At 39.2% G+C, this 26,735-nt stretch overlaps 1 protein-coding gene across 1 annotated transcript; it reads right to left on the reverse strand.

Annotated features, from left to right (window-relative positions):
* Nucleotides 1–626: 626 nt before the first annotated feature.
* On the reverse strand, nt 627–26,735 carry LOC127631267 (fibroblast growth factor receptor 1-A-like). Its single transcript, XM_052109338.1, has 6 exons — nt 26,714–26,735; nt 21,545–21,802; nt 6,297–6,487; nt 5,665–5,815; nt 5,050–5,152; nt 627–2,534 (listed from the first exon to the last, which is right to left on the reverse strand). The coding sequence occupies exons 1-6, from the start codon at nt 26,733–26,735 to the stop codon at nt 2,507–2,509; spliced, it is 753 nt and encodes a 250-aa protein (XP_051965298.1). The 3' UTR covers nt 627–2,506.

Genomic DNA, 26,735 nt, shown 5'->3' on the forward strand with positions numbered 1-26,735 from the left:
CGTCGAAAGGAGTCAGTTGAGGTGGTTTGGGCATCTGGTAAGGATGCCCCCTGGCCGCCTCCCTAGGGAGGAGTTTCAGGCACGTCCAGCTGGGAGGAGGCCTCGGGGAAGACCCAAGACTAGGTGGAGAGATTACATCTCCACACTGGCCTGGGAACACCTCGGGGTCCCCCAGTCAGAGCTGCTTAATGTGGCTCGGGATAGGGAAGTTTGGGGCCCCTTGCTGGAGCAGCTGCCACCGTGACCCGACTTAGGATAAGCAGTTGAAGATGGATGGATGTTCAGCAAACAACTGGAGACCCCATATGATTTATCGCATTATTCGACATTATTACATCATTAAACAGGTTATCAAATCTTTTTTTTTTTTTCATATTGTGCAGCCCTTGTCGATTACCTGAGAGTTACCCACATGTAGATGACCTGTTTATATGCATAATATAGTTTGATAAAAACTAAATGGGATGTTTGTGTTTGGATCCATGTTTTGTTTCTGGTCAGTGAAGTGAGATGAGGCTATTTTTATAAAGCTTTTGGCAAAAATCGCAATTTAATAATGAAAACAGACATTTGGTTGTACAAAAACTATTGCATTTGTGTATATATCATCTATCATATATTATATTGAACAAGGGACGTGATCCATATCTAGGGAAGGAATATCGTAGACTTGGGAGTTGGCTCTTTTGACTTGGGCAGTGAGTTTTGGCTCGGCAAGCTGCACTCACATTTTCTTCAGAGCATGTAAAATATAGTTTTGTGTGTGTGTGTGTGAAATAAAATGTAAAAAATAAAACATGGTTGCAGTGACATCTGCATTTTGTGACCCAGAATCTGCATATTTTATGTAGCACCAAGAGCTCACCCCACCTGGCAAAGTGACAAACATCAAATGGCATTCAAATGTACTCTTTCCATGTCATATATTCAGATGGGATTCAGAGAGCCGTGTCTGTTTGCATGGTTTGGCGTTGGAGAATGTCTAGTTTTGGATCTGCAAATATCCTGCTCTGAGTGGATATGAAAAATTATCTTCTACGATGTCTTCCAAACACCCAAAAATGTGGATATAAAACCATCTGAAACTAAACCAACACTCCAAAACAAAACACTTCTTTCTGAGAGTGGCAAGAACGCTGAGACTGAATGTAGAGGAAGTGGATTTTTAGGGAACTTTCATTACTTCTCCAAATAAATATCACACAACCTAAATAGATCCAAATGATTCCCTTTGAGGTGTCTTTATATTTTAATATTTTTTAGTAACCCAGGGATAAAGTATGTCACTGTGGCTAACCGAAGGTCTGTATGTACTAAAGTGCCGCTTCTTCATAGTTTAAAAAATACATTTAGCTTTTGAATCAACGTAATGTTTCACTCCAAAATCGATGTAAAACCTATTGACTAAGCTTGACATCTAATCTATAAAAGTGACCACAGATGAGAAATTGTGGGTGGAAGAAACTGCATGGTTGCTTGGCTGTTTGCTTTCACATATTTTAAAGGGGCATGAAAACTTAGCATCTACCTGCCTATCAATCTGCCTCAAGTAGCCCTTAATTAATAATGTAATGACGCATCAAACACAAATCCATATATAGTCAGTATATCTGCACAAAGAAAACTCTTTGACTTACATTAATTCAATTGTGGACAGTGGTTAAAAACTTAAAATTACTATATAATCACAACACAAATCATTTGTTTAGAGGGAACCTACTAATAAAATACGAGTTTAATCATATTGCAATGCATGCTGGGAAACTGGCATCTGGTAATAGCCAATGAAAGTCATTTAAGCTGCCCCAACACAAAAGGATTAAGTGAACTTCCATTTTACAAATTTAAATGGATTGCACACAAAGAAATAATGTTGTAACAAAAATAATAATATCAAGAATGGTGTAACATTAGCTCATTAACTACATTTACATTTATTCATTTGGCAGATACTTTTATCCAAAGCGACTTACTAAAGAGGAAAAATAAGCAAATCATCTTAAGGAGACAGTGGTACGAAAAGTGCCATATTACACAGTTTAACTAGCATCAGAATAGTATTCAAAACAGATTAAATTGTAACAATTTGTATTTCTTTATTGTTTTTATTTTATTGACTGGTTAAGTGCTCATGGAAAATATGTTTTTAGCAGTTTTTTGAAGACAGAAAGTGAGTCAGCTTCACGGATGGAGTTGGGAAGGTCATTCCACCAATGTGGTATGATGAAGCCGAAAGTCCGGGAATGTGTTTTGTTGCCTCTTTGTGTTGGTACAACAAGGCGACGTTCCTTAGCCAAAAGCAGGCTTCCAGTGGGCATGTAGCTCTGCAGAAATGATTTTAGGTATGCTGGAGCAGACCCACTGACTTTTCTGTATGCCAGCATCAGAGCCTTGAACTTGATACGTGCATCAACCGGCAGCCAGTGAAGGAGTGGTGTAACATGCGCTCTCTTTGGTTGATTAAAGACCAGACGTGCTGCTGCATTCTGGATCATTTGCGGGGGTATTAATTGTACACGGAGGGAGGCCTGCAACTAAATTAAACAAGGAGGAAAACATTTATTTTTGTAATGTGTGTATAGTGTAAATAATATATATATATATCTGTGTATAATGGAAATGGAGTAAACAAATACAATGAAACAATGGGAAATAATTGTAAATATAAATTATATATATATATATATATATATATATATATATATATATATATATATATATATATATATATAAATACTGTATTTTCAGATAGAGTGCATCAGATAGTATGCAACTGAGGTGAAAAAAAGCTTTAAACTACATAAAGCACTGTAACATTCACTGAACAATGAAACAAAACTCCCACTTTTCTGGTTAGATGCCTTTAAACTTCAAACTGATATCAGTTCCAGACTTTGCCAGAGACTATTTACCACATCAAAGTGTGAGATATTACTTTACACACACACACACACACACACACACACACACACACACACACACACACACACACACACACACACACACACACACACACACACACACACACAAAAACGTAGTACAACCCTTTTATTTCTCTTCTTATTGCGCCTAAAAGCCATGATTTTTTCCAATCTTGTTTTATGAGAAACTCTTTGGCAAACTTAAGGCATTGGAAAGCCTCTTAAAGTGATTGTTTAAATTCTGTTCAAGCTTAGACTTGAATTCGGCATCTGGCCATGTTTCTGTTCGATCGCTGCCCATGCCATCTGCACTGAATCAGTCAGGCCTCTGCAGTGTATGAGGCTGCATTTTCCATGGAACTGTTTGCAGCCATATGAGTAGGTACACAGGGCTTTTTTGTTGTTGTTGTTTTTGTAATGAATGAGGCCTATAGTCCATCTTCCCCATGACCCAGCCAAAATGGCATTAGTTAAAGGTGTGTTTGTTGGAGATGCAATATCAGTCTGTTGAGGGGTTTTAATTACTGTTGTAAGGATAAAGAGCTAACTTGCATAGGCACTTCACACATACCTTCACAGAACACACACATAATCACATTGACACATACTTTCCTGCTCTGCACACAGTGTATTGTGGCATCAGCTGCTATAAGCTCCAGATGGAAGCTGGCCTTCCTCCAGACAAGACCTTGGTGGTGTGGTAAGCACACAAACACCCACAAACACAGATGAGATGAGAGATGATTTTTTGAAAGAATTTAAGCCTTTCAATGAGACTTTATTTAGACATGTTGACATTTTTGTCACATAAAAATATCAAAAAGACTTTTATTTGTCATTTATCCTCTGCAACAAGATTATAAATACACTATCAGGTCAATGCAGGAACACCTATTTTAAATATTTATGCAGGCTTCCTTTAAGTTAAACATTTGTGTAAGACATAAACCTAATAAAACCTAAAAAGATTATACACACCTCTGCCGAGATGCTGAGTAAATTATAGGGCTTTTGAATGAACACCCACTATGTAATTTAATGTACTCTTTTGAACAGTGTAATGGGTTGTGTAGGATTTGTTTTATTATTTTTTTTAATAAAATTTTTCTTGGGACTTAGCAGGCAAGTCTGTTATGATATTGAGATACATACAATAACAAAACCATTGCCAAATGAATGTGTGGTGATTATGTTGATTGGGTTGTAAATAGATAAATAGTCTGAACTGAAATGCTTGCCCTTCCAACAATACACTATTTTGATGTGTTGTTGATTTATTAAAATGTGCTTTTGGCCTTTATGAGCCCAGTGTTAATCCAGAGCTGATGGTGATTCAAATGTTCAAGCCTCACAAAACAAATGATAGTTAAACCGTTAACAGAAGCAACGCTTGTGAAATGAAACTTTTCCTTTCTACTCATTTGATCCATTTTTATTTTGAAGCACTAATATAATTATTATGGATCAAGCACTGATGGTAACTATCAAGCCCACACTCAACGCAACATGATGAGGAGATCCTGAAATATTCTAAACCCGATCCTTAGTGTTATAGATGTGTTAGATTGTCCCTATTGGATGGCTAGTGTGTTAAAATCCATATTTGGATACAGACCATCCCACGTGGGGTGAGCAGAGCCACAGTGCACATACACAGACTGTGCACAAGAGAGTGCTCAACAGAATTGTGATGGAATAAAATCTTCCGTGCCCGTCGGCTCATTTGCACCTGTCTGTTTGAAAAGCCTCCTCATCAGATAGAAGCCAAAACTGCGGGAGGGATGGATGTTATACAGTATATTTATTAAGTTAATCAGGTCTGAGGGAACACAAACTAATTGTAACCAAATGCTACAATGTAGTTAATAATAATATTAACAAAAATAATTTTTGGATAAATAGGCTTGATGTTAAATAAAACATTATTAATGATAGGATAACATTTTACATTAACTACTTGTCTTTGACTCATTTTTATTGTGAAATGTTGACATTTGCATTGTTTTATTCAATTGGCAAGGAGTTAGTAAATTTTTTATGGTTCCGATCTACTGGCATAACAAATCGCGCACCATACAAACGATCCTTGTATAAAGTTAATTGTTACTGACGAACCTTCTTCACAAACCTTTTCAAACAGACTGCGATGACGCATTTCCGCCTTGGGCATCTTCTCCCATCTGACTGTCTTAATCCATCGCTCTCTATTCTTTTCCTCTTCTGGAAAGTCACTGGAATGAAAAATGCAAGCATTTTGACAACCCTACATGGAAGACAGTGAATTTTAATGCTCATGATCAAAACAAAGCAGTCCAGAACAAAACATTTTGAAACTGACCGAGCCAGGTAAAAGCCCTTGAGTGAGGTGAAGGAATTTAAACAGACACATTTTCAAGGTGCAGCTGACATACCTTTGAAGGTCAAGAGAGCGCAAGTAACTCTTTAGAGGGCACGACACACACCCTTATTAGGAGGGCAAAGTGTAGCACAGGGATGCAGAGAAGGAAATTTCTAGTATAAACAAAAGCCAAAATACTTCCAGTTGTTCTGCTGGGATTTTCCATGGCGTCATTTATGGCAAGAGGCACCAAAGAAATTAATAACGAAGTGGTGGAGAGAGAAGATTTGTTATGGTCACCTGTAAGTCTGCTAGCAACTGTCTCTACCTCTGTCTAGCCATGTAAGTCTGTTTAATCTGCACTCATGTACTGTATCTATCCCTTTAGTAGGGCACGTGTATTACCTTGGAAGGAGTGTTTAATGACGTTGAGCCATGCTGATTGTTTGGCCTGGCCTATATAATTGGACACTCTACAAATATACTCTCCACTTTCTTCTTCGGTTACGTTGTACAGCGTCAAGACCTGTGTGTCCGAACTGTTGACCCCAGAGTGCTGCGGAGGTCAAACATATGTCAGAGGTTAAACACAGGTGGATGTAAAAGCAAACAAATTCACATTTTCTTTAGTCTAATTTTTAGAAATGCGCTTAAAAATGTGAAACATCTGGATGGAATCCTCGCAATAGATATAGTAACAATAACCATAGCTTGTAGGCAATGCAACAACAATGTTCAATTTACAACATGTTCAAACTTCAATGAAGTTTATCAAGGAATATTGTCAACATTATAATAAATCCTACATTTCAAAATTCAAAAGGCAGTTTAACCAAATCATGTGTTTTATGTGTGATCTGCTCAAAATGACTAGTGCATGTTTAGAGTTTATAATTCTGGATGATTTTTATGGGCCAGATGTTTTTCTCTTCATTCCAAAAAGTCACCATAGCCAGCAGATTGAATTTTGTTGTTGAACAGTATCTTTATCAAATAAAGGTCCATCTCAAACAGATAAAGAAGAACATGGTTTTTACCTTCAAGATCCGGACGTAAGGCAGTCCATCAGGGCCATCTCTACTGCCGTTCACCTCAATGTGTTTCAGCCACTGGATATGAGGCTGAGGATCACTGAAGACTTTACACTCAAACTCCACGTCACTTCCCACTACTGCTGTACGGTTAGCAGGCAACCCAGCCTGAAGGATTGGCCTGTGCGGTGAACGCTCTATCAAAAACAAAAACAGAGTTAGTGATGTAGAAATACTGATACAATAAGGCCAATGTGCTTTGATTTTTTTTAATCCTAAATTGAGAACATTTTTCCCTCTTGAAGCAATCAAAGTAGGCATTTGTATTTGAAAAATTCTGAAATTCAGCAGATTGCCCATCAGATGCTAATCTCACACTGTCTAGGAAGCAGCCTTCTAAACATACAGACCAAAATCTTTTTATAATTGCTGCAATTTGGTGGAAATGAGTGGTAATGTTATTTTAAGCCACTGCCCATGAGGGCTTTTCAGAGGCAGTAGGTTTATCAGTGTTCAAAAATGCAAAGTAGTTTGCAGACATTCTATAATGGAGCACTTGGGACCCTCTGCAAATTAGATCAGAAACATACTAAGTAGATGCTAAGAAAATGCATTGCAAGTGGAAGATACTGTCGTACATCCTTAGTATGCCTTCTTGTGTTATTGCGACAGTAAATAAACTCAGTACTCACAGGGGATACTGAATTACCTTCAAATATCTGTTCAATTAAACAGGATGCATTATTATTCAGGTAGTAAGATATATGTTGGAAATTTAAAGCTGAAGTGTGTATTTTCTGCACCACTAGCGCCACCAAACGGAATAGCAAGTATAACTGCCATTCATATTATTTCTGTTATTTAACATGTTTTGTTATATTTGTTTAATCTATGCATGAATATTGAGTGTACTAAACTAAAGTACTAGGAACTAAAGTACATTTTGCGTTGCAGACGGACACTTTTTTAAGGTGCAACAGGAAAAATACACTTTTGGTGAAGTTATTCAAGTGTGTGGACCATACAAGAGTTACTTGTGTTTGAGCGAAGAAGTAAAGAATATGTTTTTCATTTTTGTTTTTTGAACCGGGTATTTTCAAGTGAACTCATTCCCTCTTTGTTATATGCAGCCAGCGAGGTATGTGTATTACGTTTGTATTCCCCGAGTGTATTTGTATTTAACTCTTTAAAGTGTATGTGAACGTGGATTTCATTGACGGTGAATGTGATGACGGAGAAAGGGATGACAAGTGCAATAAATCCATCAGTAACCAGAACCATGGTGTCGTTTATTTCCTGGAGGGAGTGATAGCAAGAATAAACATTGCTTATCAAAACAGCTTCCTGAACATGCCCCCTGTCTTCTGTTGATCAAACAGATAGTCCCTCCCACACTTATGCCATTGGTTGAGTCAAAATTGCTGTTTCTCATGAGACATGTCCCTAAAACTTTCAATAATTTTTCATCCCTAAAAACTTTCGGAATTTTCTTAGCGCCACAGAGACACAGTGTTTACAGTTTACAAGAAAATTAACTTAAGAAAGTCTTACTTGTAGTTGTCTCTGGTCGTTGACCAATAGAGGTTTTTAATGGCCAATGCCAATAACAATATAAGAGCAAGACGGTGGATGGCAAAAATAAATGTTTATACACTGAAAAGTTTGGAATAATGTACAGATTTTGCTCTTACAGAAAGACATTGGTACTTTTATTCACCAAAGTGGCATTCAACTGATCACAATGTATAGCCATGACATTAATAACGTGAAAAATTACTATTACAACTTTTGTGTGTGTGTGTGGGAGGGGGGGGTACATCTCTTTCTGTCCTTGTCAAAGCTAGTTGCACTTTGTCTTTGAAAACTGTAGTGTACTGACGAGTTTCTAGAGAAAGCTGTTTCTTGCCATTTTTGACCTAATATTGACCTTAAGACATGCCATTTTATTGTATACTGTGGCAACTCAAAAACAAACACAAAGACAATGTTAAAGAGCAACATGCAGGTTGAATTTATAACTGAATTAATACTTTATATTGTCTGCAGAGGTCTTTTAAAAACACATATGTAGAAATTATTAATGAAATCTCATTTGATGTAGAGATTTTGATGAAAATGTGCTAGGCTCTGGAATACGCCTTTCCCGTTATCAACGCGTCATATGACGTAGGGCGAGGCAAACAAAAGAGCTCGCGGTCAGCTCTCATTGTGGGTGTTGATGTAATTAGAGCAGTACAGAAAGTTTTAGAGAAGCCATAATGGTAAATTATTGTGTTTGTGCTGGTTGCACGAATTCCAGCATGTCAGGACATCGTGTCCATCATTTTCCTTCTAGAAAAAACAAGGCTTTTCGGTCTTGAGTGCGTTTTGTGCAGGTGAAGAGAGCAGACTTCACTGCCGCGTCTGTTACCACACACTCGGTCGTTTGTGGCGCACATTTCACTCCGGAGAATTATCGACCTGGAGATTTGTTGAGAGTCTCGGATGGGATTTCGGAGTAAGGACCACGTGAGGCTGATTACTGATGCTGTTCCTCGGTGCACTCGATGGAATCAAGTCCACCGTCAAAGTGTACACCGGATTTTGGCGCGGGCTGGACTGGAGGACAAAGTGCTAACGTTAGCAGACATTCTGTGCAACGAAACGAGGACTTAGCAGAGTAAGTCTTACTTTTAATTATTTTAACTCTTAATTTGCTCATAATTATAGGCCTGTGGACCATCATAGGCATGTTCGGTCCACACCGGAGAACTCGGTTTCTTCATTCAGCATCCATTGTAACCTGAGCTTGAACTTGACCAGACTCCTCAGCCCATCGTCACTTCCGGTTAGTGCTTTATAGACGCGGAAGTTATTTTATCACAATTTATCTCAAAATATCGTTAATGGCTAAATATATACAGTGAGGAAAATAAGTATTTGAACACCCTGCTATTTTGCAAGTTCTCCCACTTAGAAATCATGGAGGGGTCTGAAATTGTCATCGTAGGTGCATGTCCACTGTGAGAGACATAATCTAAAAAAAAAATCCAGAAATCACAATGTATGATTTTTTAACTATTTATTTGTATGATACAGCTGCAAATAAGTATTTGAACACCTGAGAAAATCAATGTTAATATTTGGTACAGTAGCCTTTGTTTGCAATTACAGAGGTCAAACGTTTCCTGTAGTTTTTCACCAGGTTTGCACACACTGCAGGAGGGATTTTGGCCCACTCCTCCATCCAGATCTTCTCTAGATCAGTCAGGTTTCTGGGCTGTCGCTGAGAAACACGGAGTTTGAGCTCCCTCCAAAGATTCTCTATTGGGTTTAGGTCTGGAGACTGGCTAGGCCACGCCAGAACCTTGATATGCTTCTTACAGAGCCACTCCTTGGTTATCCTGGCTGTGTGCTTCGGTCATTGTCATGTTGGAAGACCCAGCCTCGACCCATCTTCAATGCTCTAACTGAGGGAAGGAGGTTGTTCCCCAAAATCTCGCAATACATGGCCCCGGTCATCCTCTCCTTAATACAGTGCAGTCAGCCCTGTCCCATGTGCAGAAAAACACCCCCAAAGCATGATGCTACCATCCCCATGCTTCACAGTAGGGATGGTGTTCTTGGGATGGTACTCATCATTCTTCTTCCTCCAAACACGGTTAGTGGAATTATGACCAAAAATTTCTATTTTGGTCTCATCTGACCACATGACTTTCTCCCATGACTCCTCTGGATCATCCAAATGGTCACTGGCAAACTTAAGACGGGCCTTGACATGCTGGTTTAAGCAGGGGAACCTTCCGTGCCATGCATGATTTCAAACCATGACGTCTTAGTGTATTACCAACAGTAACCTTGGAAACGGTGGTCCCAGCTCTTTTCAGGTCATTGACCAGCTCCTCCCGTGTAGTTCTGGGCTGATTTCTCACCTTTCTTAGGATCATTGAGACCCCACGAGGTGAGATCTTGCATGGAGCCCCAGTCCGAGGGAGATTGACAGTCATGTTTAGCTTCTTCCATTTTCTAATGATTGCTCCAACAGTGGACCTTTTTTCACCAAGCTGCTTGGCAATTTCCGCGTAGCCCTTTCCAGCCTTGTGGGGGTGTACAATTTCGTCTCTAGTGTCTTTGGACAGCTCTTTGGTCTTGGCCATGTTAGTAGTTGGATTCTTACTGATTGTATGGGGTGGACAGGTGTCTTTATGCAGCTAACAACCTCAAACAGGTGCATCTAATTTAGGATAATAAATGGAGTGTAGGTGGACATTTTAAAGGCAGACTAACAGGTCTTTGAGGGTCAGAATTCTAGCTGATAGACAGGTGTTCAAATACTTATTTGCAGCTGTATCATACAAATAAATAGTTAAAAAATCATACATTGTGATTTCTGGATTTTTTTTTTTAGATTATGTCTCTCACAGTGGACATGCACCTACGATGACAATTTTAGACCCCTCCATGATTTCCAAGTGGGAGAACTTGCAAAATAGCAGGGTGTTCAAATACTTATTTTCCTCACTGTATTACTCCAGTTCAGAAAATCTAGTTGTTTTATCATCAACATACACTATGCTATATAGGGGTGTCCAACCTGCATGTTGCTCTTTAAGCTTCATTTAATGAACCAAATAGCTTTGAACTGTTTGATATACTAGCGAGTGATTTTCTAGTACCAAATTAGCAATTTAGCATGATTACTCAAGAATAAAGTGTTGGAGTGATGGCTGCTGGAAATGGGACCTGTCTAGATTGATCAAAAATTACATTATTCAAAAAGTGATGGTGCCGTTTTTTACATCAGTAATGTTCTGACTATACTTTGTGATCAGTTGAATGCCACTTTGGTGAATTAATTTTCCAATTTCCTTCCAAAATAGCAAAATCTGTACATTATTCCAAACATTTGGCCGCCAGTGTAAATATAATACAATTTAACATCAAAATCAAATGTACACAAAATTTCTCAAGTGGAACAAACATTTGTCATATTTACTTATATTTGCATAAACTTGAAAAGTATATACACCTTGTAAACAAAGTGTTGATTCCATTGACAAATCAATTGATAGATTTTGGAACTGGCAGAAGGGAAAGTTACATAATGTATATATAAAGTTGAAATACAGTATGCGTAGCTAGAAGTAATTCACATAATTGGTAGAGTTTGTTTCGTAACTTATAGCATCTATAAAAGCATGATCAGTATTCAGTCAACTTTACGCATACTCATGTTTTGCGCAAATGCAGGGCAGGAGTGAATGTGTGAGTGTTTTGATCTTGAACTGAAGTGTGTTAGAAATGAAAATGCCATTTTAATGAATGTGTATTCTTGTTTGTCCAAATGATGTCACAATGGGCTTTCATCTTCAAGGGTTTGGCACTGATTTAATGGATCCTTAAAAAAGGCATCAATCAAGTCTATGTCAACCCATCAGTGTTCTGAATTTATTTATTCCAAATACTCTGATCTCATCTTGATCCACTGACTGCATCGCTTACTTATCTACGGCATCAGATAAACACTTTTTCAATGGATAATATACCACACTACATCAACAGAGTGTACGTGCCTGTCCTTGATGTGCTAGTGCACATAGACACTCACACGCAAAGTGTAAAGCTTTCCATTACCTCAGTTCATTTCAGTAATGGTAACCATTAACGGTGCTGTGCCGAACCATTAGCTACATGGTAAACAACAGCTATTAGCATCTGATTGACTCAAGTAAACACTAAGCGGTTCTGCAGCCATCCCTTGGGGACCATTTGCCATCTACCGTGCTAGCTAAAAACGACAATCTATTTAATCAACGGCTTAGCAATAAATCATTGAAATTAAGCTAGTGGGGGAAGACAACATAAAATTGTCTCCAACCAAAGAATGGCAAATAAGGGATTTAGAAGAGCTTTGTCGTAAAGGACATTTACATCAAACAAAGAATACAAATTTAGAAGTAAGACCTATCCTTGAAATTCTTTTCTTGCTAAATTCAAATGGTACATCTCAACTCAGTGTGCATTCTGTAGTTCTGATCTGGAAACTGTAGCACATTTGTTTTTTCTAATGTAATTATACAAAGAATAATGTATGAAAAAAGTATTACTACTTGTTTTCACAACTACTGTATTTATTGTTGATGTTATATAGTATTGTAAAGTTTGGGATTGTAAAAATTTTAACCTTCGCTAAAGTTTCACAAAATGGAAAGGTAATGCTCATTTTTGACTCTTTTTATTGAGTTTAACTGTTTTAAGACTTCTAATAAGAAACTCAAAACATATTTTCTATTAAGAATAATGGATGACTAATTTACAAGGCAACTTCTATTGAACAATTTATAAATAAAAGAATTACATCCTAAACACATAGTTAATCCAAATATTGTCAAAATTCCAAGTATATATTTATATATCCTTTATCAGACTTTACAGTTATAAATCTGAATATACCTGTATAATTGTAAATCAAAATACATAGCTATATATCAGTATATATTCAGAATTTACATTTATATATGTAAATTACCTTTCTTTTTGAAATTAGCTGCAGATATCCTAGCTGAACCTCTGACTCATCTTTTTAATCTTTCACTGGTCACAAACAAAATTCCCAAGGTTTGGAAGTCTGCTTATGTTTTACCACTTTTGAAAGGAGGTGACCCTACCTTGCCTAATAATTACAGACCCATTTCCAAACTTTCAGCATTGGCCAAAGTGTTGGAATCTTTGGTTAGTGAACAAATGAAAGAGTATTTAAATGCTCAGTCAATTTTATCTAAGCATCAATCTGGTTTCAGTAAAAAACACAGCACTACCACTGCTGCTATAAAAGTAATTAATGATATAGTCAAAGCACTTGATGACAAGAAACACTGTGTGTCTCTGTTCATTGATCTGTCCAAAGCATTTGACACTGTTGACCATAGCATACTAGCTCAGAGACTGATCAGTATAGGTTTGTCTCAGCACTCTGTGGGCTGGTTTATCAACTACCTCGCTGATGGTTGATGGCCTAACGTCAAAATATTTATCAATCTGTAAAGGGGTCCCACAGGGCTTTCTTTTTATGATTGGTTTTGCCCTCATTGTTCATCATTCCCTGATTGTTTCCCCAGGTGTCCCTCATTCCCTTGTTTGTTCCTTTCTGTATTTAAACCCTGGTTGTTTGTTCAGTCTCTGTCGGTTGTTGTTTGTGAAGGTTGATGAACGTTCATGTTCCCTCTTTTCTGATGTTTGTTGATGCCCGGATCCTGTTGTTTTGCCTGATGTTTTAGTTTTGTTTTACCCATCGTGGTTATTTCCTTTGTTGCTGTACCAAAAGTGTTTACCCTCACCGTTGTTTAATAAAAAGAACCGCACTTAGATCCTCACTCCTCGTCTGCCTCCTTCTGCCGAACGTTACAGAACGACCGACCTTAAATGGATCTAGCGGTTCTTCAGGCAATCTGCCGCCTCCTGAATTTGAGGCAAGGAAGCTGCCCGGTGGAGGACCATGTTAGAGACTTCCTGGAGCTAGCGAGTGCCACCGACTTCCCTGACTGCTCCCTGGTGGTGTTCTTCCGGGCTAACCTGACCGATTCGCTCAAGGAGCGGTTGCCACCGGCGACGCACGGCTGGACGCTCCGCGATTTTGTGGAAGAGACGCTTCTTGCATGCGGCTCGCCGTTCACTGTGGGTGTTGTTGAAGAGGATCCTGCCTCTCCTCACACAGTGGTGACCCTCCAGTCATCCTTGGCTCGTCCTGTTTCGCCTGCCCCACCTACAGCAAGCCAACCCCCATGCCTGCCTTGAGCAACGAGCCAGCGCTGCCAATTTCGTCGGCCCGGAAGAGGAGAAGAAAGGCTTCCGCTCCCCAGCTCACGCCAGCCACGGTCTGCGAGCCTACACCAGCCATGGTCAGCGAGCCAGCGCCTGCGGCCCCTACCGTCAGCGAGCCAGTGCCTGTGGTCTCGACCGTCCCTGAGCCAGTGCCTGTGACCCCGACCGTCCAAGAGCCAGCACCCCTCGAGCCTTCCAAGCCTTCCAGGGCTCCTCCTCTCGAGCCTCCCAGGGCTCTGCCTCTCAAGTCTCTGGAGCCTCCCAGGGCTCCTCCTCTTGAGCCTCCCAGGGCTCCGCCTCTCAAGTCTCCCGAGCCTCCCAGGGCTCCACCTCTCGAGCCTCCCAGGGCTCTGCCCCCAGAGCCACCTCCATCGGCTCCGCCTCCAGAGCCTTCCAGGCCTCTGCCTCCCAAGCCTCCTACGGCTCTGCCTCCCGAGCCTCCTACAGCTCTGCCTCCTGAGCCTCCCTCAGCTCCGCCCCCTGAGTCTCCAGAGCTTTCCATGGTTCCACCTCCCTCGGCTCCGCCTCCTGAGCCTCCCTCGGATCCGCCTCCTGAGCCTCCAGAGCTTCCCTCAGCTCCGTCTCCTGAGCCTCCAATGGCTCCACCTCATGAGCCTCCCATGGTTCCGCCTCCCTTGGCTCCGCCTCCTGAGCTTCCCACAGCTCCGCCTCCTGAGCCTCCCATGGTTCCACCTCACTTGGCTCCGCCTCCTGAGTCTCCCTCGGCTCCGAATCCAGAGCCTTCTATGGTTCAACCTCCTGAGCCACTCATGGCTCTGACACCTGGGTCTTCCATGGCTCCGCCCTCTGAGTTCCCCATGGCTGTCCTATGGCCACCTCCCAGGCCCCCTGAACCTGTCCCTGCCCCTTGGACTTCCTGCCTGCCCCTTGTGCCCTCTTGGACTGCCCTCTTGTCCCTTGTGCCCCCTTGGACTGCCCTCTTGTCCCTTGTGCCACCTTGGTCTGTCTGTCTGCCCGTTGTGCCCCTTTGGTCTGTCTGTCTGCCCCTTGTGCCCCCTTGGACTGTCTGTTTGCCCCTGGTGCCCTCATTTTGTTTTTTGTGTTTTTTTTTTTTTGTCATTTTTGTTTTAGGATCGTCTGGAATCCGATCCTTTGAGGGGGGATTCTGTCATGTTCACTGTTGTCTTTTGTTTTTGTGCTTTTATGTTGAAGTTTAGTTTAGTTCCTGTTTGGTTTTTGTAGTCCTTTTGTAGTTTCTTTTTATGATTGGTTTTCCCCTGATTGTTCCTCCTTCCCTGATTGTTTCCCCAGGTGTCCCTCATTCCCTTGTTTGTTCCTTTCTGTATTTAAACCCTGGTTGTTTGTTCAGTCTCTGTCGGTCGTTGTTTGTGAAGGTTGATGAATGTTCATGTTCCCTCTTTTCTGATGTTTGTTGATGCCCGGATCCTGTTGTTTTGCCTGCCCTGCCTGCCTGCCTGTCTGTCTTGTATTCATCCAGTTTCCGTGTTCCTTCGATGTTCTCCTGTTTTAGTTTTGTTTTACCCATCATGGTTATTTCCTTTGTTGCTGTCTGTTTACCCTCACCGTTGTTTAATAAAAAGAACCGCACTTAGATCCTCACTCCTTGTCTGCCTCCTTCTGCCGAACGTTACATAATCATTATAACATGTTCTCTTTTATATTCTTAATACATTTTTATGTTGTTTTAGGCTGGCAAAGTCATATATATATATATATATATATATATATATATATATCACACACACACACAGTTTACGTCAGCATAACTTTAGAGGCGGCGCATTCTGCTGAATTTGCACAATCCGCTGTATTAAATACCTTGCATGAACAAGTTATTAATTATTTTTGCTGATTTGATGATGCTTTCAGCTATCAATAGAGTTATTGGTTCTGTTCAACAAGTCTTAACATATTTGCATTTAGTTGCATTTTGTTGGCAGATGTTGTATCCAGCGCCTTACAGTGCATTCAATGTAGACAATTGTCAATATGTGTTCCCTGCATCAAAGCCGCTGGACTTCGTTTTGTAGTTTAGCTAAAAGAAATGCATTCCGCAGATGAAAAAGTATACAGATATGGTGTGAGATTATCAGTATATTAACTTCACAATATATAAACTAAAAATTGTTACTGGGCATTCGTGAGATTTGCAAAAAGCATTAAAAGGTCTACGGAAGCGCTGAATCGCACTGTGAAAAAACAAATTCACTTGGTGAAAAAGTCTTTGTGCCTTCCCAAACCTATGTATTACAAAAAATTATAATAATAATAATTTCTCTCCAAAATGTTTATCTTTTTCCCAACAAATCACAGGAATATATAGATTTAATTACATCTGCAGGTGGGGAGACAAGTGGATGGTGAAAACCCACTACATCATTGCCTAAGTGAAAATTCTCACCACAAATAATCGAATAGAAACTTGAAATGTCCAGAAGAGCAGGTTTATTGCCACTTTTGAAAAATGTCTTAGAGATCAGCACAGTAAAGTCATAAGAATAAAGGAGCGCGCACACATAATGTTCCCAGAACTGTGTGACGCGCTGCCGCTCCAGGACACAAGACGTTTTTCGGAGCAGTGGTTGTAGTGGTTCAATTGGTTTTGCTTTCGGACCCATATTTCACACTGGACATCAAGTGGAAAAGTACAAAACCTGAATTTAATGGATCCTACATGCATGGGTCACATTTTCTTTTAACTCACATAGTTTTGTTCATGGTTTTCAAGTATAAAAGTGACATTATTTTTGTTGTAGATGTCAAAAACAAAAGTTCTCTCCCCTTTTAAAAGTTGATGAGCGTATTTATGTATATGAGCCCATTATATTTATCATCCAGTTTATTTCCTAATATTAAACATTATTCTAACAGAACATTGGATATTACACAGGAGGAAAATATAAACAACAAAAGCTCTTACATGAATATGTGAGCCGCTGTCAACAAGCTTTTCTCACAGCACTCATGAATGCACAATGGAAGTCAAGAATAACACTGAAAAATGTATTACATTTCTTCAAGTTGTTCTATACAGCTTCAGAAGACTTGGAATATGACACACAAGCCACATGGATTTCTTTTATGAAACTTTTGGGTCAACTAATATTGATCATTCTTTTTATTTTGTGTTCTGCATAGAAGATAGCAATTCAAACTCGTTTAGAGGGACATGAGAGTGAGTAAATTATCACAGAATGAATTTTTTGTTGAACTATTCCTGTAAAGATAAACAAACAGTAAGTGTCGGACAGCTTAATCACACTGCTATAACAGCCTCTTTACTGTGGCTTTATGAAAGTCAAACAGAAAGGCCTTTTGGTTGAACAAAATTAATAGGAGGTTATTAGCTTCTAAACCTACAGAACCCTAGATGTGATCTGCTATACTCGCAGTCTGCCTGACTTCCTTTTCACATACACTTCATGCAAATGAACAATTGTGCCAGACTCTTGTTAAACCAAAAAACAAACTGTGAGAGAAAGCTGGGGGGAGGTGACTCCAAAAAGAAGCAGGGCCCCTCAATTAACCCCCTTTGACTCCTGGAGCTTAAGGGTACGTGTTTGGATGAATTTATGCAGGCATGTTTCTCTTGCAATGACATGGTTTTGATTGCATGACTGTGAGCTTATTACCTGGTATACTTGTGTGTTTGGATAAAAATTGTGCCAATGTACATGTAATTCTGTGCATGCGTTCATGTGTGTTTGCATTGCAGTGGCCTTAAACACACTCCAGATGGTAAAGTGTGTATACAGTTAGGAGAGGAAGAGGACTAATGCCTCCCAGCCGGGAAACACCTTGATGGGAAAAACAGCCACTACAGGTCCACAATGATTCAAGCGGAAAACATCACTTTAATGTCATGTAAAAGAGTGAAGAATGGGAAAAGAATGAAAATGTGAAATGTAATTTTGAAATTCTGTATTTTTTAAAGTTGAAGTGTGTAATTGTTTGATGTTAAAATACCCTTCCTAGCTTAATCCTGTCATGTGAGTGCATGGATTTCCAAATAAAGGTTCAAATAAATGAGCTAAAATTATCAAATTGAATTGTATTGTGTGGAAAACTTTTCCTAAATTGTATTAAGTTCAATTAACGTTTGTATTTTTTGTGCACGCAATGACAAGTAAGCCATTCATTGGTTTATTTAGCTGAAAACAGACTTTGCTTGCTTAAGCATCCCAACCAGCCAGAAACATTTCCTCAACCAATGGTGTGGAGTTTTGGTGGGACCATCCATTTGTCCGACCAATGTAATGTGAGAGGAGTGTTCCCAAAACCTGCTTGATAACAATCATTATATTTGTGATTCCATTTGGTGTTGCTAGAACAACAAAAACTCACACAGTTCACCTTTAAGCAATATGCTACAATGTTCCAGAAAAACTACAGTCGCTCTTCTGTTCCCTGTTAGAAGACACCAGCATGAAGCAATCAAAAACATGCCACATGTCTGATTGGGGATTTGGACCAAGTGACTTCATATCTTTTGGGGCTTTTTTTTGTTGTTGTTGTAAACAAATACTAATCTAAGAAACACAAACACTCAATTATCATGCTAACCTACAACCAAAGAATGAGCAAATCTTTTCCACAAGCACAAATATGGCTTATTACAATCATAATATGAAATGTATCTTTTTCATTTTATTTGAGCATAACTAGAACAACTGTGTGCTAAACTAAAAGTTTACAGAGTGTTAAACAGGTATTGCTTATTATGTGCTGATAATGTGATTTAAATATTGATATTTTGGTTCTGTTCATATTTGTAGATTAGAATCCAAATGACTCATCATGTTTGAATTAATAAAAGCGAGACGTAAAGATTATTCAGGTCTGTCTGAGTAGAACCAGTTGCGTAAAATGAGGACCACCAAGCAAAGAGAAGCAAACCACATATTTAGTGCCTGCCTTCCAGGCACAAAACTGGTCATGCTATAGTGAGGGGTCTGGAAGACAGATCTGTTAGGGAGGAGGTGCACAGCTCTGTCGTTCTAACCTCCAAACCAGAGTAGGTGCCCACCAACAACACATGTAGTGTTAAATCTAACCGCACACAGTGAACGGCTAAACGCTCTGTATTTTAAACAGATCTAATCCTGCTTTTGATCTTTTTACCTTTCTACAATGCACAATTCAGTGGTGCGCTTGCAGCCACATCCAGATGCTCTCATCTTGAATCCTCCTATTCGCTGGTCTCTCTTAAACTCTTTGTCGTTCTTGAGCCACTTGAGGGTTGGTGTAGTGTTACCGTTGGCCTTGCAATGGAACTTCACAGTTTTGCTGTCAGTTTTGGCTTCTCCATCTTATCACAGAAAGTGAAGTTATGAGTCATTACAAAGCAACATAAAACGTCAAATGATGGCTAGTAGGATAGATATCATCCTTGACTCAGCCTCATGATGTTCCAAACCCGTCTGACTGACTGTATTTCACTGAACACAAAGGGACCTTCTAAGTTTTGAAGAATATGTTTGCTACTCTTTTCTATTCAATGAGAGCACAGTGACCAGGAGTTGTCAAGATCCCAAAAAACAACAAAAAATAACACCATTATTCATTCTGCTATACTTTTCTTTTTCTGTTTTATGGAAGAAAGTCATATGATTTGAAATGAAAAGAGCATGAGTAAATGATGACAGGATTTTTAGTCTAGGCTGAACTATTCCTTTAAACAGAAAAGAAAAACAACAGTAGGTTCCTGATGAGTGATTGTAGAAGGTGACTGAACCGTAGATGAAAGGGTGTGATGTGTGTTGGTTGCTGGTTTTGTTCAGTCTGACTGGCTTGATGGTGCCCTCTGGATTCAAAGACTAACCCATCAAAAGAAACCATGGCAGTGTTCAGAATGGCATACTACTTTACCATGCTACATTTGACTATTTCTACCATTTCTGGACACTGAAAGTGCAGCATGTATTTGACAGTTTACATTCTTCCACATCTGGTAAAACACAGTCATCTCCTTTTCTATACGGTGACACTTTTTTAAATTTGTATAATAACTTGAATGTGGTTACTAATGTTTGAAACTGCCCAAAAGCTTGAACCTGAAGTTCACTTTTTCACAATGCACGTGAACTGCTCTAAAATGCTAAAAACATCATTAGCCCTGCCCGTGCACACAGATCAGCATATCACCAATTTATTCTGAAGCGCACACAGACCGTGTTTATGTCTTTAATCACAGCCTTTTGCAGTTTGATAATCAATAATGACCACTGTGGTAGGGTGGAGGGCAGGGCCGGGTCGTGATCATACACACCCGGTCCCATATTAGGCTAATCAAGCCTCCCTAGAGGGATAAAGGTCGACTGCAGAGGATCGTGCGGGAGAGAGAGATAGTTTACGGACATGTCCGTCATGTTTGTCTTTTGTTTAAGTTTTATATTAAACTATTATTTATATTGACAAGCCGGTTCTCGCCTCCTCCTTTCCATTGATCACTTTACAACCATATAACCATTTTGATGTTAATTTAATTAACTGTGCAGACCTGAAGGATTTTGAAATTAGTCTACTGATGTGCTGAGACTTAACAGTAAAAAAAAAAACAACAACAAAAAATACATTAAAATTCTGGTGATATTCATGATATTGCTTAATTTTATATTGTCAGTAAAATCATCATGATTATATCATGAATATTCTCTATATCGCCCAGCCCTAGTCCTAGTAACTGATATGGTTTATTGCCATTTCTTCAGACTTGTTGCAATATATTTATCTTTCTGATCTTTGAGTCACAGTTGGGAGCACCGAGAGTTTGACTAAGTCATTACAAGTCTTCTGAAGCCATAGGGTAGGTTTGTGTAAATTAAAGGGACATGACATGAGGAATTAAATTTTCCTTGATCTTTTCACATGTAAGAGTTCATTGTACTATAAAAAAATACAGTAAGTTTCAGAACTCAAAACGTCCTCCTCACGGCGAAGAGCATTTGTTGAAACCAAGCTGCCAAAATAACTCATTCTCTACTCTCTCCACATTGTGACGTCACACAGTGGTATACATTTGCATCTGACCGGCTCCACAATGACACATCAACGACTACACCATATTATTTCAGTAGACCCACCCAGTAGTGGGGAGCAGTGAGATGGCAAGAGAGAGCAGGTCAGTCATGAGCAGAGAGCCCATCAGAACGGTAGGTGTTTACTGTCAAGTCTTAAAGAAGCAGCAGCACCAAAACAGAGTGTTTCTAACAGATGGTCAGAATATGATCATGTTTTACAGATAAATTACTGTTTTTTTATTGTGCAGAAAACTTTCAATAAGTCAACCTCAAGGAACATACAGTATTAAAACACTAAAAAAGGCATGTCATGAACCCTTTAAAATAAAAATTGTGAAAATTAAATTGTTAATCGGTGAGCTGGATCAGCTTGATTTGTAAATGAATCATTCAGACCAGTTCTGTGAATTGAATAAACTGATTCATTGAAAAGATCTAATCTAAGTTTCTCACCTGTAACGTTGATGTTGAAGTAGTCTGTGGGGTTGCTGTTGGGGCCTTGAGCAAAGCAAGCATACAGACCAGAGTCGGCTGGTTCCACAGTTTCGATCTCCAGCTGATCGTTCCGCAGGTGCGTGTGTTCTCCATCAACCAATGGAACATTGTCCTTAGTCCAGGTCACTTCCTGTGTCTCCTCTTTACATTTACAGCTAAGCTCCAATTTTTCCCCCGGATACAGAGTGAATGGCGTAGGCTCGACCGAGGCTACTGCTAAAACACACACAGTGTAAAAAGTCCATCAAAATTCTTGGATCCCAAAACTTCAATAAATCTGTGTTAAAGCAAAAAATAACAATGAAACTCTGTCATTACGTGTATGTCTTTCCAAATCCATATGACTCTCTTTCTTCCATGGAACTCAAAACGAGATGTTACTGGTCGCTCTTTTCTATGCAATTACATTGAACTGAAATTTCTATGGCTGTTTGTGTTCTTTTCCCATTCAATGTAATTTTAAAGAGAAAGAGCGACCAGTTTTTATTTTTATTTTGTGTTCCACAGGGAAAAAAAACAGCTAATATGGGATAAAAAAAAAACGTGCGTTAATAAATGGTGACTGAATTTAATTTTTTTTATGAACTATCCCTTTAATACATTGGTCTCCATGATACAGCATTCAAATCCACCAATCTCCTCGCACACTTGCTTTACAGTAGAAATTTAGCTTTTTTTTATAACTGAATGCAGAACATTGTAAGTATTTTACATCCTACAGATATTGAGCAAAACACCTTCAAGTGTCTATTGAACATACCATCTCTGTCAGTGCAAATCTCAGTTCAAATTAGTCAAGGGCCAATTGTCAGGCCAATTCAGAGAGGGAACTCAAATTTGATTAAGGGATTCAAGGTTGAGACATTGTCTCAGACAAAGCCACCTGAGCCCACCTGTTGCTCCTGGTGACCATTGGAGGAAGAGAGGTACTGAGATTGTGGCGGGTGGGCTTAATATAATTATTCAATTATGCTGATACATCGTCCATCAACATCATGACACCCGTCTGCACTTGTCAAAAAATTGCAAAAAGACTGCTTCTTGTAGGATACAAGTAGTGTACTGGGAGATTATCCCAGTTGGGGGTCATCCTTAAAATAATAGATATTGTCAAAGAAAACATACTGACATCATATGCTAACTGCTGCTCCTTACGAACAGTAAGCAGAGGTGAGATTTTTACTTTTACAAAAACAAATGGTGACTGCTTCTTATTGAAATGGAAATTGGATTTAGTTCAGTTCAATAATAGTGCATCTGACTTAAAATAAGGGATTTGAATGTTAACAACTGGTTTCATGTAAAAGGCGCATTACGGCTTGATAATGGTTCAGGTTTCCATGAAATCCTGCCACTTGCTGAAATACACATTTTTTAAATAAAGTTAGCTTAAATGAAAGTCAATGCCAAGGGTGTACTACTACGACGTATAAATACTTGACAATCCAAGTAATATAGCTTTCATTCACAGTGCGGTAATGAGAAAATTGTGATGAACATTATTTTTGGTGTTGGGGTAATGAAAATCAGGGGGCAAAATGTGCATAACTGTCAATGTAAAAAAAAATCTTAATGAACCTAAAAAGTTACTTAATTTACTATAAGTAAAATGTAATTCATTATTTGATCCTTTTAATTTTGGAGTAAAATAGGACCAGGACATTTTCTTGACAGGTTTCATGAGAATCACCTAAACAGGTGTGTCTGTTGGTAGGCAAGTTCACAGTAATTTAATTTGCTTCTTATTCAAATTCCTCCAGTGCCATTCTAAATGCATATTATAAGTGAACCAAACTATTGAGCATCTACAGTACATCAGAGATGTTTTTTTGGAGTAGCGCTCAAATATTGCGCACTGCTTGAAGGCTAAAAATAGCATGAGTGTGTAAACAGAGAAGAGAGAGAGCTTGATAGTTATGAACAAGACTAACACATAGTATCGGTTTTGGATCGGGCTCATCGGACCGATACACGATCCGTCTAAAAGCTTCAGTATCTGAGCCGATTCCGATTCAGGTATTGGATTGGTGAATCCCTGTGGTTCTCTGTGCCTTTGGTGACGTGGCAACTTATGATTGGTCACTTGCTCAGTCAGTCCATTCTAATCCTGATTTCGCAGCACCACAATGGAAAAATAAAACTTAACCGTGTCAACAAGCCCAGAGCAGATATCTATTTGGCCCGATGGTGGAAAAGTAGCAAATGTGTCAATGTGGCAACTATCCATTTATGTATACAGTCTGACACAAGTCCCTGAGTCTGGACTCAAGTACACCAACTAGCCAAATTAATGAAAATGCTGATGATATCTAGTATAATACCAGCTAGAACACATTTCAGGTTTGGTGTCGATGAAGAGGTACTTGAGCCTAAATAATGGGACTGTGGGGTACATAAAGACGGCAAAGTTGGGAAACACTTTGGGTTTTAAAAGGCATGACTCATTTATTCCCATTGTTACAGCATAAAAGATTAGTTAATTTTTTTTACTATGGTCTTAAACATGCTTGGAAGTTATATTTCACAAACTTTCTTGTGCAAGGCAAGTTTCCATTAAGTGTAGGGACCATAGATCCGTGCTTCAACGACATGCACCATCTATAAAACATGCTTATTTTTCCCAGAAACATGATCTCCACATTGGAATAGCACCAGAGGGCGGAGTACTTTCTGCCTCTTCTTTTAAAGGCAGTAATTTATAGTGTCTACTCTTCCTTTGACAACAAATACCTTATTACAAAAGGAGGAGAGTGAGACAATGGGAAGAGAGAGAGAAAGAGAGAGAGAGAGAGAGAGAGAGAGAGAGAGAGAGAGAGACAGAGAGAGACAGATGGGGAAATGAGAAGAGAGGTATGGCAACTATTTCACACCTTCATCTCTGGGGTAAATTCAAATCAACCTGGTTTATTTAAAGCCTTCACAGTCCTTCAGACAAGAAGAGACCACTTGTTTTATAATTGCTATAACTGTAATGTAAGGCGTTTAGAAGTCTCATGAGCTTAAATGTCTTTCCGAAAACCTAAAAGAGGACGATGAAGCTACGGAAGCATGTTTGGCCTGTGAGAGGCACTAGCACTCGCCCCGCTGGAACATTGCCAAGGGACACATTTTTCAGGGTTTCATTTCAGCTGGTGTGTTTTTTTCCCCTCCCATTTCCCATTATTCCATTCCATTTATAGCATAGAGAGGTGCATATGGAGAATTAATCATATCAAAGTTTACATTTCCACAACTTAAAAGAGTTGAATGTGCTTTCCCTCCTGCATGCAAGTAACACTTTCTCTTGGCTAGGCTTGGTGTACTGGAGATATAAGTTTGGTCTGAGATTATAATGGTCCATGGATGTTCTATACAGTCATACTGCTTTAACTGTATATCTGACAGCTTATTTTAAAACTTAAAAAGGTGATAACATGTAAAACAGGATTTTCCTTGCTCTTCTGTACTGTTTTACTACATACTACTACCACTTTTAAAATGAAAAGCTCCCTCCCAAGTCCACTCAGTCCATTTATGAAAATTAAGACTCAAATCAGACATTTAGAAATCTTCATCCTTATGGCAAGCTCAGCCAATCATAACGGAGATCATTTACATATAGAAGTCTTAAAAGGTACAGTAGATGTACTGTACATTTAATTCTAAGGCTCAGCAAGAGGGTGGAAAAGATACATGATACAGAACTAAATTAATCTTGACAAATATTTCAAGTGGAATTTTAAGCTACAAAAGGTGAGGATATGGCACCTTTAAAAATATTTTTGTGAGCCTAAAGAAGACATGCAAAGATGGCAAATCTTTAGCTTAAAGATGTTCTGATACTACAGAAATGATAGAGAAATAACTTAGTACTGGAGTACTGAAATCAGCAGCAGCATAGTCTTCATCATCATCATCATAAAGGGTCCTCTACATCTGAACTGTTCACCCAGCGCAGCTCTCCATAAAAGACAGCTAGGACATCAGCACAGAGTTTGTGACCGAGAGAGAAAATCAGAAAACAATTCTTAATATTCTATTCACAATGAATGATAAACTGGTGAATGAATATGTGAAAACAATATGAAATCTCACAGCTTCTAATAAAACATGTAAACATGTAATATATTGTTCATTTATATTACATCTGTTCATTTCTCAAAAAGAATGAATAAAGTAGGCTTTTCCCCAGATTTGTACTAGCCCTAGCTCTGTAACCAGTGAAATCTCAAACTCTGTACAGCAGAATGCTATAGAAATAAGACTATAGAAGTCTTATTTCTGTGAAAATGTCTGATTCCATTTTGTCCCCCACCAGAGATATTCAACTGTATAAAATTGCACTTTCTCGCCCTGAAGTAAATGTTTGAACGTTTAAAAAAAAATAATTTGTTCCACTAATTATGTGAACTATTTCTAACTGAAACAAACAGCAGAACAAACATTCAGCTGACTACATATAATGTCTTTCCACAGTGCTCACTTCAAAAGAGAAAAGGGGAAGGGAAATTAAACAGAGAACAAGAGAGCGTATGGAATAAAAATAAATAGATCAAGTCAAGTGGAAATAAAAGTTGGTACCCTAATTAATAGACCCCAGCATGCTTTTCTTTCCTTCCAATCACTGAAGGGGAACATGGCGAGAGTGTTGAATAGGCCCTGCTCATTACTGCTGCCTACTACTGGAGTGAAACATTCCAGAGAATAGCATTGGTTTGTGTAGGAGACGGGACGGCTGGCCTCAATCATTCCAGCGCCAATGGGAGCCAGAGCCATAGAGTCCTACCAAACCGTGTGCCACCAGACATTCCATGGGGAGGTCATTAGGGCTGGGCTAATGCACATTACCTACAGGCCTCTTCTAATGGGGCTTTTCCACTGCACGGTACAACTCAACTCTGCTTGCTTTTTGGGGGGTTTCCACTGTGGATAGTACCTGGTACTTTTTTTACTACCACCTAGGTCGAGCCGAGCAAATACTAAATGGGATGTCAAAACCCTGCAGATCACTGATTGGTCAGAGAGAATTGTCTACCAGCATCACTGGAATTGGATTTGCGACATGGGACATAAACCCGCAAGTTTTAAAGTTAGCTACATTGATAGCTGTATCATTTGTTCATTTTTCGAATTTTAAAAGCCACTCACCCCACGCTTCATCCTGCTCCAT

This window comes from Xyrauchen texanus, chromosome 37 (assembly GCF_025860055.1).
Source record: "Xyrauchen texanus isolate HMW12.3.18 chromosome 37, RBS_HiC_50CHRs, whole genome shotgun sequence".
NCBI classification, from domain to species: domain Eukaryota; kingdom Metazoa; phylum Chordata; class Actinopteri; order Cypriniformes; family Catostomidae; genus Xyrauchen; species Xyrauchen texanus.